We start from the raw sequence: 17,141 nt of genomic DNA, 5'->3' as shown, positions 1-17,141 counted from the left end.
AACATGGAAAAGCTGTTGAGAGCAGCTCGGGAGGCTCCCCACAGTGTCACACAGCTAACTAACCAGCACAGGCCGGCTCAAGGCTCTTTTCGTAAAAGATAATATTTGTTATTTGATTTATGAACCAGTCGGCAAATGTGAAAATTTTCATCCGTCTGAGATTGTGGCGAGCAGTAAGCCGTTTTGTGTGGCTGACACAGATTTGTCATAAAGCTCAAAGAGGGTGGGCTCCGTTTCTAATGAGTCATTTATAACAGCGCCAGCACGGGCAACTGTTTCAAATTTGTTTTGTTGTTTATTCTCATTGCATTGTGTTAATGTGTGCATCCATTAAGTTCATTAATGAGTATTTTTCTTGAAGCATCTGTACAACGTCTGCTTCATGTGGGGACAGCACAGTAGGAATCCCATTTATTTTTTTTTCTTGACAACTTCTGCCGACTGGTTAGACATCAAAGACAGATGTAGTGAATGGCATTATTCCCATTTCTTTGGCGCAGACAGCAAAGGCTTCTACAAAATCACATGCACTATTCTTCATTTGTCCTTCTGTTGTTTCTTTTATTCATTTCTGTTGATTTTGGAGTTTTCACTAGTTATTAACAATATAATCTGCCAGACAAAACCAGCTACGTAGAATTTGTGTGTCATTAAAATTCCATCTTATCCTACCAGCACGACAAAACCTATTCTAGCATTTGATTAGCAGATGTTTTAACACTTATTTGGATATAAAATTGACCCTGATAATGAGTTGTTTCTTGACATTTAACTGTCTCTCTCAGTGTGCAGTCCCAGCTGTGAGGTGGAACACGTTTGTCCATAAAAATCACTGAAATCAATTGATTCTGACATATATATGCAGGTGTGGAAGACGCAAAACACAGCACCGGCTTCAAATATCACAGCATTACAAGAGGGAAACGTTATACGCTGTGAAGTTCAATTCAACATTTTCCTTTCATGCATTTTATCTTTAACCTGTTAAACCCCTCTTGTCTGCAGCTGTGGGAGACCGTACATCAGACTGAGCCATGGGGAGGGCTCTATGGACAAGGGAGACAGGATACCACGGTCAGGTATGCTTTCAGTCTTCTTTCTTTGTGATCGTTTGTGTGCATATATACTTTATCACAAAAAACATCATTTTTCTTTGAGAGTGTAGAGACAGAGTGGAAATGGGGGAGAGAGTGGGGTATGACATGCAGCAAAGTTCCCAAGATATCATATCACACTGTTTCTAACTCCCTTTTGAGACTGTCTGCCCCCATTACAATGTGTTGATACAGTATAGGAGTCTAATATATACAGCAGACATATTCAGAATGCTTAAAATAGAAAAGCAAAGCAATGCACTGCTGTGAACGTGGGCAGCAGAAAAATATATTTGTATGTAAGACACCTAAAAAAATCTATATCAGTTGCAGTGTACACTATATTTAGAATATTTTCACTGCTTTACCTTCTTATCAGACTGTCCTCTTTAAAGCCAACAGACTCCTTTGACAAAACAATACTTTTTGAATTGGAACTAACACTTCAAAAGTCACACATTATCACAAACAAATCACTCTAGTGATTTGCGATGTAAAATTATTGATTTTGTCAAAGGAGTCTGGTGGCTTTGTAGAGAGCGTAGATAATGGCTTCAGGTCCCTGTCAGAAAAGGCTGTTGCATGTAGTAAATATTCTAAATATTGGCATACTATGCCATTTACCATTTTTATAAGGTCCTTTTTTTAAGGTGGCTAACATACATTTTAATGGTGTCCTCATCCATAATTTAGCTCCCGTGTCAGTACTCCTTCCTACTTAACTGACCACCCTGTACTACAGCTATAACCCTGACTATGGATATGTACCTCATACAACCCCACTTCATGAAATCCAAACTATCACTTTAAGCTCACACTTTGGTATCAGTCATTCTTAGTCACAGAGCAAGAAATTCTTAACACATTTGCCATTTTGTAGTGCAGACATACCTGTTTTTCTAATGATAAAAATTACAGATTACTGTATGAATCACTGCTAACACCAGACACACTGCATGATAAGTTCAGTCTGACTGAGATGCAGCAGTGTTAATGAACCAGCACACCCAACATCTCTGGGACTGGGAAAAACTGCTGTAACAAAGTGGGTTTAGGACAACTAGATATACTAGAGAAGTAAACTCAACACCCCTAAAAACCTGACAATGTGCATCAGTTTATGAGTTTGCCTTAGGCCCAATGTAACATCTCTTTTGTCGTTTCTTTTACTAGCAGAGGACCAAGTGGTGGCGTCATCAGACTATGACAGCACCCACGAAGCCAACCACAGTGACAGCAGTGATGTAGCACATACAGAGGAGGACACAGAGGAAGGAAAAAACCCTGCCCAGAATGTCATCCTGCACCCACTAATACCTCCTGAGGTAAAGCCAGGCAAAACGACTTTTCATCAGTAGAACACAACAGAGCTGCAGCCATATTGGAATATACATTGTTGACTTTGTATCTTTTCATCATGTGTCACAGGACAAACCCATGCTGGCTCCTGAGCCATTAGTAATGGAGGACTTAGAGCCTTTCATGAGTCAGCTAAATAATTGGAACTTCCCCATCTTCAATTTGATGGAGAAGACCAACGGGAAATGTGGACGCATCCTCAGTCAGGTGAGCACATCTGGGATCACCAGTGATGAGTGAAAGATTAATTCCAGCAAAATAATGCTTGAAAGTTCTAAAAAAAAATAATAAAAAAAAAATGCTGAGAAACTTCCTGTTTTTCCCTCATTCATAACTTAATAGAACATATAATTGAAGAGGCTCCAGCCCCTGCGACCCGAGTGTGGATAATCGGTTAAGGATAATGAATTAATGAATTAATATAATTGAAGAGCTGTATCTACAATCTTATCATTTATTGGTTACAATTTGCATTTTTTTTAATGCTTGAACCCCTCTTACATGTATTGTGTTGTTTACCATTAAGCCTGGTGATGTTGACAGACTCTCTGTTAATTTGATTTTTATCTTTCAGGTCTCCTACAGGCTCTTTGAAGACACTGGCCTGTTTGAGACCTTCAATATCCCCGTAAAAGAATTCATGAACTACTTCCATGCCCTTGAGAATGGTTACAGAGACATACCATGTAAGCTTGAGCAAGCTTTTTTAATTTTGCTTCAGATTACCAGTATACCCTTGTGTGCAGCTGTAACAATAAAACCAGCCACTAGAGGGGAGTATCATGTCGTCATATGTGACTGTGTGAAGCCTGTATGTTGTTACAAGAAACATAAGCAGCCTAACAGTGCACCCTAGTGGAGAATTTATAAGACACACTGAGCAGACTTTTTCTCTCTCCTGACCCAGATCACAACAGGGTCCACGCCACAGATGTGCTGCATGCAGTCTGGTACCTCACCACGCAGGCTGTGCCTGGTCTGCCCAGCCTCATTACTGACCACGGCTCTGCCAGTGACTCAGGTCTGTCCATTAGTCCGGACATGCACATATTTACATGACATGTCCTGGTGGAGGTGCCGGTGTGTGTGTGTGTGTGTGTGTGTGTGTGTGTGTGTAAACATGACCAGTAAAGTGTGGTAAAAGTTGTAGTATAGTAACACATAAGCTCCAAACACCTTTTTGTTCACTTTTTATAAGTTTTGTTAAGCCATTTATTACCATAAAGACTGTCTATATGTAGGCCAGGCCTTTTTTTTATTTAGATTTTTCCATCTGCCTGCAGCTTTACTCAGAGCTATCTCATTAATGTCGCAGCATCAAACCTGCAGGAGTGTGTGTTCTTATCCTTTTCACAGTTTGTCTTATCTTACCAGGCTTTTGGCACTTGCATTTACGTACCAAACACTATTTGAAGTCTAGAACAGCATGAAATTGAAGGCAGATTAGAGTTCCCTCTCACCCATATTTCCATAACCTCATTTGTATGCCTTACTAGGGCCATCCCTTTGATCCACATATAAGTGGATTTGAACGTTCAAGTGTGTGTTTTTGAGCGTGTGTGTGCTCTGCACTGTGTGTTAGTGTGTGTGCATGAAAGTACATCATGTGTGTTTGTGTAACTTCTGCCACCCTGCTCTTCACCCTCCTCGCTTTGTCTGTTCCCCCGCGGCTAGACTCCGACAGTGGAATAACACACAGTCATATGGGCTTCCTGGTTTCAAAGACCTACACTGTGTCAGAAGACGGTTACGGCTGCCTGTCAGGCCTCATACCTGCTCTGGAGCTCATGGCCCTTTATGTGGCTGCCGCAATGCACGACTATGACCACCCCGGTCGGACCAATGCTTTCCTGGTGGCCACCAGCGCCCCACAGGTACTCTCTATGACTAGCCTATGGTCGAGAACCGTATGGGAGCCCTGAGAGGCAAGAGAGCGAAAAAATTAGAATGATACATTTTCTAAAGCTGATCTAAGTGATTTTCTCTCCTGTGTTAATGACTTATTATAATCTTTATCTTAATCTTTAATGATAATCTTTCTAAAGTCTTTATTTTTTTTGTCTCTTCAAAAAGTTTTGCCAGGATAATTTGTCCAACTAGATTTTAATCTGCAAAAAAACAACAACATTTTGGCAGTATTTTTGTTGTTGTCAATGTGCTTAGTGTTTGTTGTTGTAATACCGATTTCAGCCACATGGGGCTAAAGTGCATCCCCTTTTCCCCCAACTGTATCATAGAAAGATTATCCCGGCGAACCTCCTCACTTGCCTCTCAGGGCCTCCATAGCACAGCATCTGATTTGGATCAAAGTCAGTAAAAGCCTGTTTTCTTGATTCACTGTTAGACTCAGTTTTTTCCTTGTAATGAACAAGACGATAATTTGATTGCCGATTTTCTTCCACTTTTCTTGTTTCCCTGCCAAACTGCACTGGCAGGGCTGCAGCAAATCATCAGCCTTTGGCAGCATAATCAGAGAATCACAAGCTACAGTAGCTCCTAGTTGCTTGTCAGAAATTGACAGGTGCTGAGGATGGATTTGTAAACTTCTACACAGTATTTTCTGTCTAGACATGTCTCTGAAATTTAGTTAAACAGGCTGTCAAAATACTGAGGGATTGCTTTTTTTTTATTAGAGAGTGGTGATGTAGTACAGTGGCTCTAATTTTCTTGACAGTACTTTGGAAGAATGAAGTTTTTTTTTTCATTTTTTTTCATTTTTCTGTAAATTTGTAAGACTTTAATTATTTATGAAAAAAAAAGAAAAAGTTTGGACACCGTAAAATGTAAATGTTAAATGTAATGTCTTTGTACATTTTTTAATTGAGTCACAATCTGTTTTATTTATGTTTTAGACAACATAACTACTTTTTTCGACTCTTATTTAGTCCTGTGTAGGATGTCTGGATTAATATAAACTGCAGCATATCGTACTTGTTTATGTAAATTTAAAGTGCTTGTGCGTTTGCAGGCAGTGCTCTACAACGATCGATCCGTTCTGGAGAACCACCATGCTGCATCGGCCTGGAATCTCTTCATGTCGCAGCCAGAGTTCAACTTCCTCGTCAACCTGGACCACGGGGAGTTCAAGCGTTTCCGTTTCCTGGTCATTGAGGCCATATTGGCCACTGATCTGAAGAAGCACTTCGACTTCCTGGCTGAGTTCAACGCCAAGGTAGCTCTTAAAAACATAACTGTTTGACATTTTATGTGGATAAAATCACTAGAAATGTTAATTTGACAACATTATGATCTTAAAAACTTTTTAGATTGTTTATTGATCTTTAATTGAATTACTTTTGAGCTTTGAGATTTTAAGTTAATGCACTGGGTTATAAGGTAAAACGTTTCATTTTGTTGTCTTGGGATTCTGGATTGACGGCATAATGAATTGTCTGGTAAACTTTAAATGTATCCGTCAGTTTTTCAAGAGTCAAGTGTTTTCTGTAGAGGTGCTTCATATGTTCATACCACATCTTTTTAAACCTGGAAAAAAGGCTTTATTGAAAGGGAAATGTCCAGTGGTTTTCAAAGAACAGGTCTGTTTGTGAAGAACATTGCAGCTTTTGCGGTATGTTCTGTTCACGTCAACAACACAAAGCGCCCTGCAGCTTTTCAAGAACTCCTTTAAGCGCAGACAGGATGTTGGCTTTGGATTTGAGGGTTTTGGGATTTTCCATTGTGAGTATTAGTACAGTGGTGGTGCTGGATGGCCATGGCCTGTCAGCTAGTGTAGAGCCTGCTGGCTTGGCAGCAAACGTAACAGCAGTGTCTCTGACTGTAGTACACCCCGCTCTGCTCTTCCTGGAAGCAAATTAGCTTTCTGTGAAGTACCCATCAAGTTTCTCTCTTGATCTCTCCAGCTTCCTGAATTATTAGGTTAGAATGATAAGACTCTAAGAATTCAGTGATGCTCCATCTCCAGATCTGACTCTCATTAACCATAACTAATTCATTCCAACAGAGTTGAGATTAATGCAAACTTTAACTTCATGATTTTAAGTGCCGTCATGTCTGGAGATATAATCAAAAATGTAGTAGAACTTTCTCTGATTTCTATTTTCCATGTCTATAAACCTTTATAAACATACTTCTAATGCATTATAATCTGCTTTTGGCACTGTATAATGCTTTACTGTTAGACCTTATGAATATTTATGAATGCTTATAACCATTAAAGCAATTTAATGACTTATAAGGTCAAGCATAATAATACTTAATAATTGCTGGTAATTTTTTGCAAGAATCATAACGAATTATAATGCTCTTAGTTGTAATACATTATAATATTATGTAATGCATTATAATCACTGTTCTAATTAATTCTAATGTGATTATAGGGTTAGGGTAGGGATTTAGGAAAATCCTATCCTTATAATGCATCATAAGTATATTTAGAATGCATTATAGACATGGGCTTGCACAAACAATGTGAGCAACCAGAAACTATAAAATGTAATGATATTTTACCATATAAGTTATTATAAAATGCTTTATAATTATATGATTATTGTAACAAAGCATAATTAATATGTCTCAATTTGTATAGCTATAATTATACAGTTCTATAAGCTGAATTTATAGCATTATATGTATGTTCATAATGCAGTATAGATAAAAGTTACAAAACATCCACTGATTTAATTCAGAGAACAGCACAATTATAGTAGTATTAAACCTCTCAATTTGAAAAGAAATCACATTTTATCAGTTAAAAGTCTGTTCATGTACCATTTAATATAGAACCCAGTGTTGCTGTATGTCTTCTCCCTGATAAATGAACCCCTGAGGCAATAATATGAATACATAATATTGGAACAACAGATCAATGGCATTACATTAACCTAACATCACATGCTATGTCTGCCAAAATATTCAAATATGTTAAATGTCAACATGTCTGTTTGTTGATCCCCCAGGTGGGTGATGATCCATCCACAGGTATTGATTGGGGTAACGAGAACGACAGGTTGCTGGTGTGCCAGATGTGCATTAAACTGGCTGACATCAACGGGCCTCTGAAGTGTAAGGACCTGCATCTGCAGTGGACAGAGGGCATCGTCAACGAGTTCTATGAACAGGTGTGTGAACCGTCTCTAATGGGTACTTAGACCTCATTTGTCTTTGCTCAACTAAAGATCAATGTACTGTCATGTTTACCTGCAGGTGGAGAACACATCAACACAAACACACACTGAAAAAAAGAGATTTTTTGGCCCAGTAATTATTATTTCAATCATCTATATAAATTCTACAAGGAAATACGAATTCAGTGCTTTAACTTTAAAATAGCAGTTTTTCATGTAGTGCATTACTTAGTGATTGTTTGTTATTATGTGTCCTCAGTTTTGTCTGTAAATTGAATCATTCGTTCCAAGTAATATTCACTAAACCAGTTCATTGGCTTAATTAGTTGATAATTCCAAGTAAAATGTAATTGAGGGACATCAGTGAATTTGCAATTTTCTGTGTGGAAAAACTTGCCTAGCTTTTTTTAAATTAAATGTCAAATGTAAATGTCTTTGTGAGGGTTTGGCTGAGCAAAATGTTGAGATGTCAGTTTTATGATAATTTCTGAGGGCATTTAATATTTTCATTTTTTTTTTCTATTGGTATAATCACACTCCTCATCGTTAAATAATTTAACACGTTTATACATATTTTAAAAACAATGATATTGAAACAAGAAAATAAAAAAGCAACATATCTGCCTGTATCGCTCTCCTAGCAATTTGTGCTTTAAAAACCTATTTTTCAGGCTTAACCTCATTGTTAACATTTGGCCTGTTTTATTCCGAAACCTTCAGGTTCAGTAAACAAGGAAACATTTCAACAGCTTTAAATGTAACACAATATCAGAGCCTGACAGCTGCAGTGTAGACATATCACATGACCAGAATTTTAAACATATGGTTGTCATAGACAAAACACAGACAGACAAAGTTAAATTAACCCTCTGGAGTCATCAGTCCTGCCAACATTATCAAATCATATGACTTCTTCATGATGTAATGGCGTAAAAACGTAGCAGTGTGTTTCCCTGCCATCAACTTCAACATCAACACCTCTAAAACACTGGCTTTAAACTCCATGCCAGTTTTTGTTTGATGATAGGCCAAGTAAATCCGGAGATAAGGTCAAATATATTTAGTATACAAATATAGAACTAGATGTTATCCTCATTTTACCTCTTATATGCAACTTGTGTCCACATTTGCAACATTTTGTTGTGTTTCTTTGGGTTCAAAATGTTGATCCAGTAAGTCAAAGTGAAAAAATAATTATCAGGTGACAAAGGTGAGGTTGTGCTGATAGAAAAAGATACCAACATGACGTGGTAAACATTGTTTTAAGTGTTATATACAGGCAGGGAATGAAAAGGATTCAAAAACGGACAAAATAGCCCCAGACTCCAGAGGGTTAAAATTAAAAAAGCAATATGAAAATTTAACGTGCAGGTTTGAATTGCTCTTATACATTCACAATCCCTAAATTTAAAAGGATATGTCTGTTAATAGCACTTCTGGTTTCAGGGGATTATTCCAACAAAAAATATTGAGTAAAGATAATATAGATTAATGCAACCCTTATCCTTTCAGCACCACAATTACTCAACCTAACATACCTATTCTAACCACAACCTTATCATAAACATGGTTCTAACCCTCAGAGTCCAACCTCTGAACCGTCATCTTTATCAGATCCTTGAGTTAGTGAGAATACGGCAGAACTCCTTACCTGGCAAAATGTCCTCATTCTTCAGACCTACAATCTAACTGGAGACACACAAACAGGTGGTAAATATATCTCACGAAATTTCTCAGAATATTTTCTCTCAAAATATAATAGAGGAGCAGAGCAGAATGACTCCTGGTTCCATGCTGTGTGTTTCAGACAAATTAATTTTTATTTTTTTTCTTAAAATACAAAGAAACAGGCCCAGAAACTTAAATACTGTCAACCCTCTTTATTTTTCCGTCATGTAGACTAAAGACTTAAAGCTTAATTGATTTTTGCTCCCTTTAATTCATTTTTTATTCTTTCTGACAAATTGAGATAGTAGTGGAAGTGCTCCCTCTTAGAGCTCTTATTGTATGAGGCGTTGTCATAATTTCATAAAGAGATTTACTCATCTGTTCAGTCATGTATTCTTCTTTTTACCTTATAAATATTTATTAATATGTTTTATTTTAATGCATGTTACAGTTTTTCTTAGTTGCTTTGGTGCATTTCACACATCAATATTAACATTTGCACAACAGTTAGTTCAACCTCCACAACATTTAGTCATTTGTGCTCACCATAGTAGCAGTTTTTCATTCCTTCCAACAAATTACAAATGCTTTTGGACAGTCATCAATTGCTTTCATACAACTCTCTGCTGTTTTATAACATTATCATTTTGCTTATGTCGTGTCAGTCAAAATTAACTATACTTGTGAATTCTGGATAGTCATTCCATACAAAACTAACAGTCCTCATTTCATTGCTTGAGTCATTACATACGAAAATGTTGAACTAGTTGTCAAAATCTGTCAAGCAAATTTATATATTTTTTCTAAATCTTATAAATAATTTCTCTCTGGTGAATTTCAGCTTTCACTGCAGAGGAGATACTTTCCTCACTGCATTGCAAGAGATGATACTGCTGTGGTGTAGATGAAACTATGTGGCCAGACAAACGTCTGGATGTGCATGAATGATTTAAAGTACTATGTATGTTGTATGTTCAGTTCCATTATGTACTGCACTATTGTTTATGGTTGTGCACAGCTCTACCTAAAGGGAGTTTGTTTGTTGTAAATAAAGGTTTTTCTTCCTTTGCACAATGCTGTGAACAAATTAGAATTGCAAAGAGCATATACAGTAAAAATGTGAAACATACATATTCAGTTTGTTGTACTTACTAAATACAGTAATGTGTAACTGTACTGTAGTTTTCAAATGGCTGTGCAAAAAGTATATAGTGCTATCTTGAGCATTTTCAGGTAGCATCACCAAGATCTGACTTTTTTGCATTGGAAAGCATTTACAGAGTAAACTATCATAATGAAAACACGACAGAGTCATTTGACTATCTTGTTCATAAACATGGTGTCAGGACTTTTCATCTTGATGACACTGACACTTTCATTGTCATGAAGATAGATAGATAGATAGATAGATAGATAGATAGATAGATAGATAGATAGATAGATAGATAGATAGATAGATAGATAGATAGATAGATAGATAGATAGATAGATAGATAGATAGATAGATAGATAGATAGATTGATTGATTGATTGATTGATTTTTCAAAGTTCACAATGTTCCATTTTTGTTAACATTGCTGGACGTGTGTACCGGATTTAGTTATGTGCTTATTATTGAGGTCATAGTTAAAGTGGTGTTGTACTGGACTACATTGTCCTCCATATTTACATAAATGAGGTGGGCAGAATATTAGAAACACCTCTGAATATTATGCATCACAGCACCACCACTAACAACCATAATGCTAAAACATGCAATTGAATTAACACTTCTATCACAACAAAAAGGAGACATTGTAAAGCATCATATTTTATTTAAATTGTATTAGATTGTACAGGTGTATCTAATAAATTGATGTACACAGTGTACAGTGCTGCTATAATAATCAGAATCTAATCATGCCTTCAGCCATACTCAGCGACCTTTGTTACAGTATTTCTCCTTGGCACAGAATGCCTGCTAATCTCTGCTAATTGCCTCTGCTGCAGACTGAGGCCCTTATGTACCCTGCTCCTTGAGATAGGTGACACAATCAGCTTGTTACAAGCCACTGTGAGGTCTGTGAGGGGGACTCACAGGAGAAATGCTCTTCACTTACAATAGTTTTAGGGCAGCTAGATGTGGTGACGCACAAGCAGGCTGCCCAGGCAACTGTGGTGTAGGTGGAGCAGCAGCCTCTGATCACACCCAGAAGCCAACAACCATAGAAAAAAAGCTTCAAAGCAATACTACAATGCTACCCTTTAATACAGAACATGTTCAGGCATGTATACAAAGCAAACACATGATCATACAACGCTTTGTCGAGGAGTGTATGAAAGCATGTCGACAGTGCCTCCAGGATAAGATTTGCTCGCCGTGCTCTGAGGCTTTCGGAAATTGATTATGATGTGTAAACCAGGATCTGGAGGTCTTGAATCTGTATCAAAATACTGAATGAATCTCTGGGTTTACAGGGGCTTACGCTTAATACACAAGTCCTACACCCAAAATACGAAGGGTCCTGTATTTTATGGTCAGTTAGAATACACCTGGCCACCATATTCATAACACTGTTTCTTATTATCTAAAGACATTTATTTGGAAAGTTAACCTGGCATGCCTCTGACTTCTTCAGTTTAGGATATAGTCCCTTACTTAAGTAAAAGTACTAATACCACACTGTGAAATTACTTGACATTTTTTGCCTCTGAAATGTAGTGGAGTAGAAGTATACATAAATAAAAATTATCAAACAAAGTATAAGTACCTCAAACTTGTACTTAAGTGCAGTACTTGAGTACATGTACTTAGTAATGGTGACAGCTGGATCTCCTTGTTTTGTTTTATGTCCTCTCACTTGTTAAGCAATTCCAACAAGCTGCACATCCATCTCAGATCCCATCTTTTAATCACATCAGTCATTGTGTTTCCTGTTAGAAGCTTGTATCTCTGCAGGAACAAAGGCACGCTACTGTAAAGTGTATGGGATGACACTTGGGGTCAGTTACCAAGGCAACCAGAAAACCTTGCTATAGCTTGTTGTTCATTGCCGTCCATGCAGACGTTTTAGACAGCACACATGCTGCTGCCCCACAGCCTTCCCACGACAGTATATTCTATAGACTTATTTCCTTTGTGTGAATGGTTTTCATGGATGCTTCTGGCTTAATTTTATTCCCAGATTTAAGCTTTCCTTTTTTTTTTTGTTCCACCTGTCACATCTGTGTTTTGAGCACTGCCAGTGCCTGAAATAATAATTTTCTTTGGATTCATCTTTCTGACTAGCAACACCAGCGTTCACACTCTTACACTATTACTAATAAACCTGTCCAGATAATAAATTACTTGATGGACGTACACTTGCCGGCCACCTTATCAGCGAGCAAGGTGTACCTAACAAAGTGGCCGGTGAGTGTAGGGTTAACATCAATCCCAACTATTCATTCTGGCCTGAATGACTCGGCTCTTTTGGAATAATCTGTGTGTTGAAACGTGAATCATGCCATGTCTTCCATGTGGGTCGTTCTTTATGCAGGGCGATGAGGAGTCCAGCCTGGGCCTGCCCATCAGCCCCTACATGGACCGATCGGCACCACAGTTGGCCAAACTCCAGGAGTCGTTCATCACGCACATCGTGGGACCGCTCTGTAACTCCTACGATTCAGCCAGCCTCATGCCCGGACGATGGGTGGAGCCCAACCCGGAGGCAGAGGAGCCGGAGATCACAGAGACTGAGGAGGAGGAGGAGGATGAGGAGGACACTGCGGAGGAAGACTCGTCCACCAGCTCAGAGGCGTCACGTAAGCACTTTTAAGCCCTGACCTCCACTAGGGGTCGCCAAAGGTTCACAGGGGTTTAAGCCTTCTTTTACTTTTAATATACAGTTGACCTATATTTCAGCATTTCATTAATTTCCATAAAGAAAACTTTCAATTTTTAAAGTTTGACTTTTAATTTAGATATAAACTTAGAAATAACCTCATAGAATAGGGCACAATAAAGGCTTGAACATAAACTTCACAAAGCCTTCCATCTCTGCTAAAGAGCCTCGTTTAGCATTAGAAAAGTACACAGTTAAAACAACCAAAGAAGTAATAGAACAACGACCAAATATCAGATAGAAGACAACAAAAGAAGCCTATTAAGTCTGTGTGCTTGTCACAATAACAAAAACAAACATAAAAAGGTAGAATTGTATTAAGAGTTCTTAGAAATAACAAGAAACTGATATCTAATGTAATATTCACAAATAATCAGCTCAACATTCATCCATATCTCTCATTTCACACAAAATTCCTGCATTTATTGAGTTCACTATTTGGAGCAATATCATGGTGTATCAGTTTTTCTGTACTGTTATTGTTATGTAGTGAATATTACATTTAATATCCATAAAATATATTACTCACTAAGGGGTTGTCACTTTACTTAATGATAAAAAAGAGGTAATTTAAAGAAAACATTCAGGAATCACTGGTCTAAAGCAAAGCTATCAACCTGAAATATTAATTATACACATGCATTAAATTAGAAATTATTATATTAGAAATTGCATACTTTTCTATGGAATCATTTGTTACTGCCATTTGTTCTCCTTATATAGGTTTCCATATACATCATTTAAAAAAAAAACATTTACAATTTTGACATTGGTGATAGGAAATTACCTCAATTGGTATAAAACCATTTATTAAGTTTGAAGTCACACGTGTGTGCTAACTCACAGTACACTGTAAAAAAAGATAAACAATAGCTACTCAATAAAATTGAGGCAACAGATTGCACGCAATATTATTAATTAAATCTAACTACGTTACAAGTTCAGTTAATAACAACTTAACAGGAAGTGCCTGTCATTTAAAAACGGACTAATTATATTGTGTTGGATTCATTCAAAATTCTCTTGATTTAGAATTACATACACATAAAGATTATATTTAATGTGATCAAAATAAGTTGATTCAATCTCAAACATTTTTATATTAAAGTTACTTAAACAACTGCCTCAAAATCAAGGACACATTTATATTTAATACATTTTATCAAATATATTAAGTAAAATTAAATGACTACAGAATAATTTATTACAGTGTAGTTGAGTTTATTTATGTTTTACTTTAAAATATGTGCTCCCTTTGATGATGGTGACAGCTTCAGCTGACCCCAAATCCCATTCGAACTTGGGACAGGATTAGGTGAATGTATCACCAGTGATGTTGTATGACTTACAGCTGTGTGATCTTAGAGTGAGCATGTATTGTATAAAAGGATGCCACAGAAGAGACAATTTACGCTTCAATCTGCTACAGTCTACGGTGCTGGTTGTTGCGTCTTCTTTTTTTAAAAAATAAACCACAAAGACCACTCTCTTGTTGTCAGTCCTGAAATTGCCACTACAACATTAAACAGTAGTTTATAGTCTTAATGGTGAGAAATAGATTGACTTAAAAGACATTGCAGTTTAACATTGAATTACAAAGCATCTGATAAGAATAAAAAGTAATTACAAAGCCAATAGTTTTAGTCAAGATCATGCTAAAATAAATTATTTATATATAACTATATTTAAGTTCTCTGTTAAGGGCCAACCTTCAATTTTGTAAATTCCCAGTTTAATCACTTTTATTCCCATAAATTCTCGTTAATTCCCATGGAAAGTTTCCAACTTTCCCGGACTTGTGCAACCCTAGTAACTATGCATTCATTAAAAATAAAGAAGTAGAAAACATCTATTTAAAAAAGTCCCAAAATGAATGAAATATATATGATTTTTTTAAAACAGCAATAGGTAGACTAACTATTACACTGTCCTTTGTATTTTCTATCAGTTTTTAACTCTCTGACTATGTATTCCAATCTGTTTGCTGTATTATAGTCTATACTCAAGTAATTACAAAGCCAATTGGAAATGCTCTTTATAGTAAAGCTTTAGACCGGCCTGCGATGTACACTGTACATGTTGCAGTGTGTATTTGCAACATATCTGCCTGCCTAGCATTAATATCTAAATAAATAGGAAAGAGAGAAATTAGAAGTGGAAAGTGAAACTGGTGGAAGTAGAAATGCCCCTGTCAAAAAGGTCCGACCACATAGTCCGTCATAGAGACCAATTACTGTTCAGAGGCTCGAGGCTGTGGGCTTGCTTGCTGATGAGTGACTGCAATTAAAAGTTACTTTTCTATCTGAGATTGTTAAAGTTATTTCTGTTTTGTTTTTTTTCCAGAGAAAGCAACTCCCAAGAAGAGAAGGAAAGCTTTCTGCCAGATCACCCACCACCTGCTGGAGAACCACGAGATGTGGAAGAAGGTGATCGCAGAGGAGGCCCAGAAACAGCCGCAAGGAGCCGAATCCGTCCATTTAAACAATGTAGCTGAGCCAATCCTGGCTATCCATGAGGAGGAAGAGGAGCCAGGCAGCAGAGAGGAGCTAGTAGAAGGAGAGGATCCGGAGGAGGCAGTGGAGGTACCGGAGTGGCCCGTGTCTCCGCAGGAAGACTCTAAACCTCCGGAGGAACTAGCGGAGGGGGACCCACAGTGAAACAGCCCATGGGAAATATGGCGACAGTCAGGGCCAGGACGTGAAGAAGTATTTCTTGATTTCTTATCCTATCAACTGACTCCTGTCTTTGCCAGCACATCACTTAGACACAACACTGTAGATGTTTGGGAAATGTGTGCCTATTATAGAAAAAAAACAGGGTGGGAAAATTTGTGCTTTACACATTTTATCTGAATATCTGGTTTCACCAAACATTTAAAGGAGCTTTCCATATTGCAATACAGGATTATTTGTGTACTTTGGGATACAGACTCTTTTGCTACTGTCAAGAGAAGAGGAAGACTGCTTGCACAGACCTCAACCCAATGTGGTAACACAGGACTGCAGAAATTTGCTGCCAGTTTATACATAATTATTTTCTGAATGCAATTATATATAGACATCACAGTTACTTGTACTTGTGTTTCAATTTTAGCAAGGGTTTTTTGAGGTCTCACATGGACCATGATATGTTTTATATATATATATATATATATATATATATATATATATATGCGTGTGTGCGCGTGTGTGATTATAAAGGGAGTCAATCAAATAAGAAACATTGGCGTATTATTCCATTCTACTTCTGCCAAAATAAATCACTCACCCATAGGTTTTAGCATACAAAATCAAACAATAATATGTTTTGTTTTACATTTGTTGCCAAATTAAGTACTTTATACCATTAAGTGTTGCCATGTTACTTTAAGGAAGGAGACTCAAGGCCACTTAAACTCTGTGTGTGCGTGTGTGTCTGCATGTTTAGATTAGGATCAAATGCCAGTTCTTCTGCAAAGGATTTATAAATTGATTCAGCAAATTTATTTGTGTTCTCCAAGGTTAATATAGAGGTCAATACAGGGTTCACTGTCCCAAATGTTGTAGTTGAGAGGCCTGCACTGACAAAACAGCACAGGGTTGTTGGAAATAACAAAAAAAATAGTCTGCACAAAAGATAACGCTCCCATGACTTCTATAAAATACATATTTATGAAAGTGTTATCTTATATTAGCATGCTGACTTTATTATTTTTGTCTTTTCCAAGTCCATTCATCTGTCATCAGGATGTGAGTGCTTTTGTAAACGTCATTGTTTTTAGAAATGAATCCGTGCTGAATATGAGACCAAAAAGTGAAATCTAGTACACAGGACATGCACTAATACTACCAAAGTGTTAAGGGGAATTATAAAGGGGGAATACAACAACAAAACAGGTCACCAATAGGGTTGCAAAGGGGTGGAACATTTGCGGTAAAATTTCCAGAAACTTTCCATGGGAAGTTAAACTGGGAAATATTGGAAATATTTAAAATTTAAAAGAACTTGACATTTCAAGAAATGTATTTGTCAGTAGAACTCTAAAATTTTTTTATTATTTTATTAAACAATCAATTCTTTCATTGAACAACAAA

At 37.1% G+C, this 17,141-nt stretch overlaps 1 protein-coding gene across 1 annotated transcript in view; it reads left to right on the top strand.

The window, feature by feature from the left end:
- Nucleotides 1-16,201, top strand: part of LOC131973319 (cGMP-inhibited 3',5'-cyclic phosphodiesterase 3A-like) — an 85,039-nt gene extending 68,838 nt beyond the window's left edge. The window contains exons 5-14 of the mRNA XM_059335286.1: nucleotides 1,006-1,079; nucleotides 2,268-2,419; nucleotides 2,523-2,660; nucleotides 3,028-3,139; nucleotides 3,361-3,474; nucleotides 4,128-4,327; nucleotides 5,422-5,625; nucleotides 7,370-7,531; nucleotides 12,724-12,988; nucleotides 15,412-16,201. Coding sequence (XP_059191269.1) covers nucleotides 1,006-1,079; nucleotides 2,268-2,419; nucleotides 2,523-2,660; nucleotides 3,028-3,139; nucleotides 3,361-3,474; nucleotides 4,128-4,327; nucleotides 5,422-5,625; nucleotides 7,370-7,531; nucleotides 12,724-12,988; nucleotides 15,412-15,725 — 1,735 coding nt within the window. The 3' untranslated portion in view covers nucleotides 15,726-16,201. The remainder of the gene's footprint in view (nucleotides 1-1,005; nucleotides 1,080-2,267; nucleotides 2,420-2,522; nucleotides 2,661-3,027; nucleotides 3,140-3,360; nucleotides 3,475-4,127; nucleotides 4,328-5,421; nucleotides 5,626-7,369; nucleotides 7,532-12,723; nucleotides 12,989-15,411) is intronic.
- The last annotated feature ends 940 nt before the right edge of the window (nucleotides 16,202-17,141 follow it).

This window comes from Centropristis striata, chromosome 6, assembly GCF_030273125.1.
Source record: "Centropristis striata isolate RG_2023a ecotype Rhode Island chromosome 6, C.striata_1.0, whole genome shotgun sequence".
Taxonomy (NCBI): domain Eukaryota; kingdom Metazoa; phylum Chordata; class Actinopteri; order Perciformes; family Serranidae; genus Centropristis; species Centropristis striata.
Note: the sequence above shows the minus strand (reverse complement) of the source record. Positions and strands in the feature narration are given on the sequence as shown.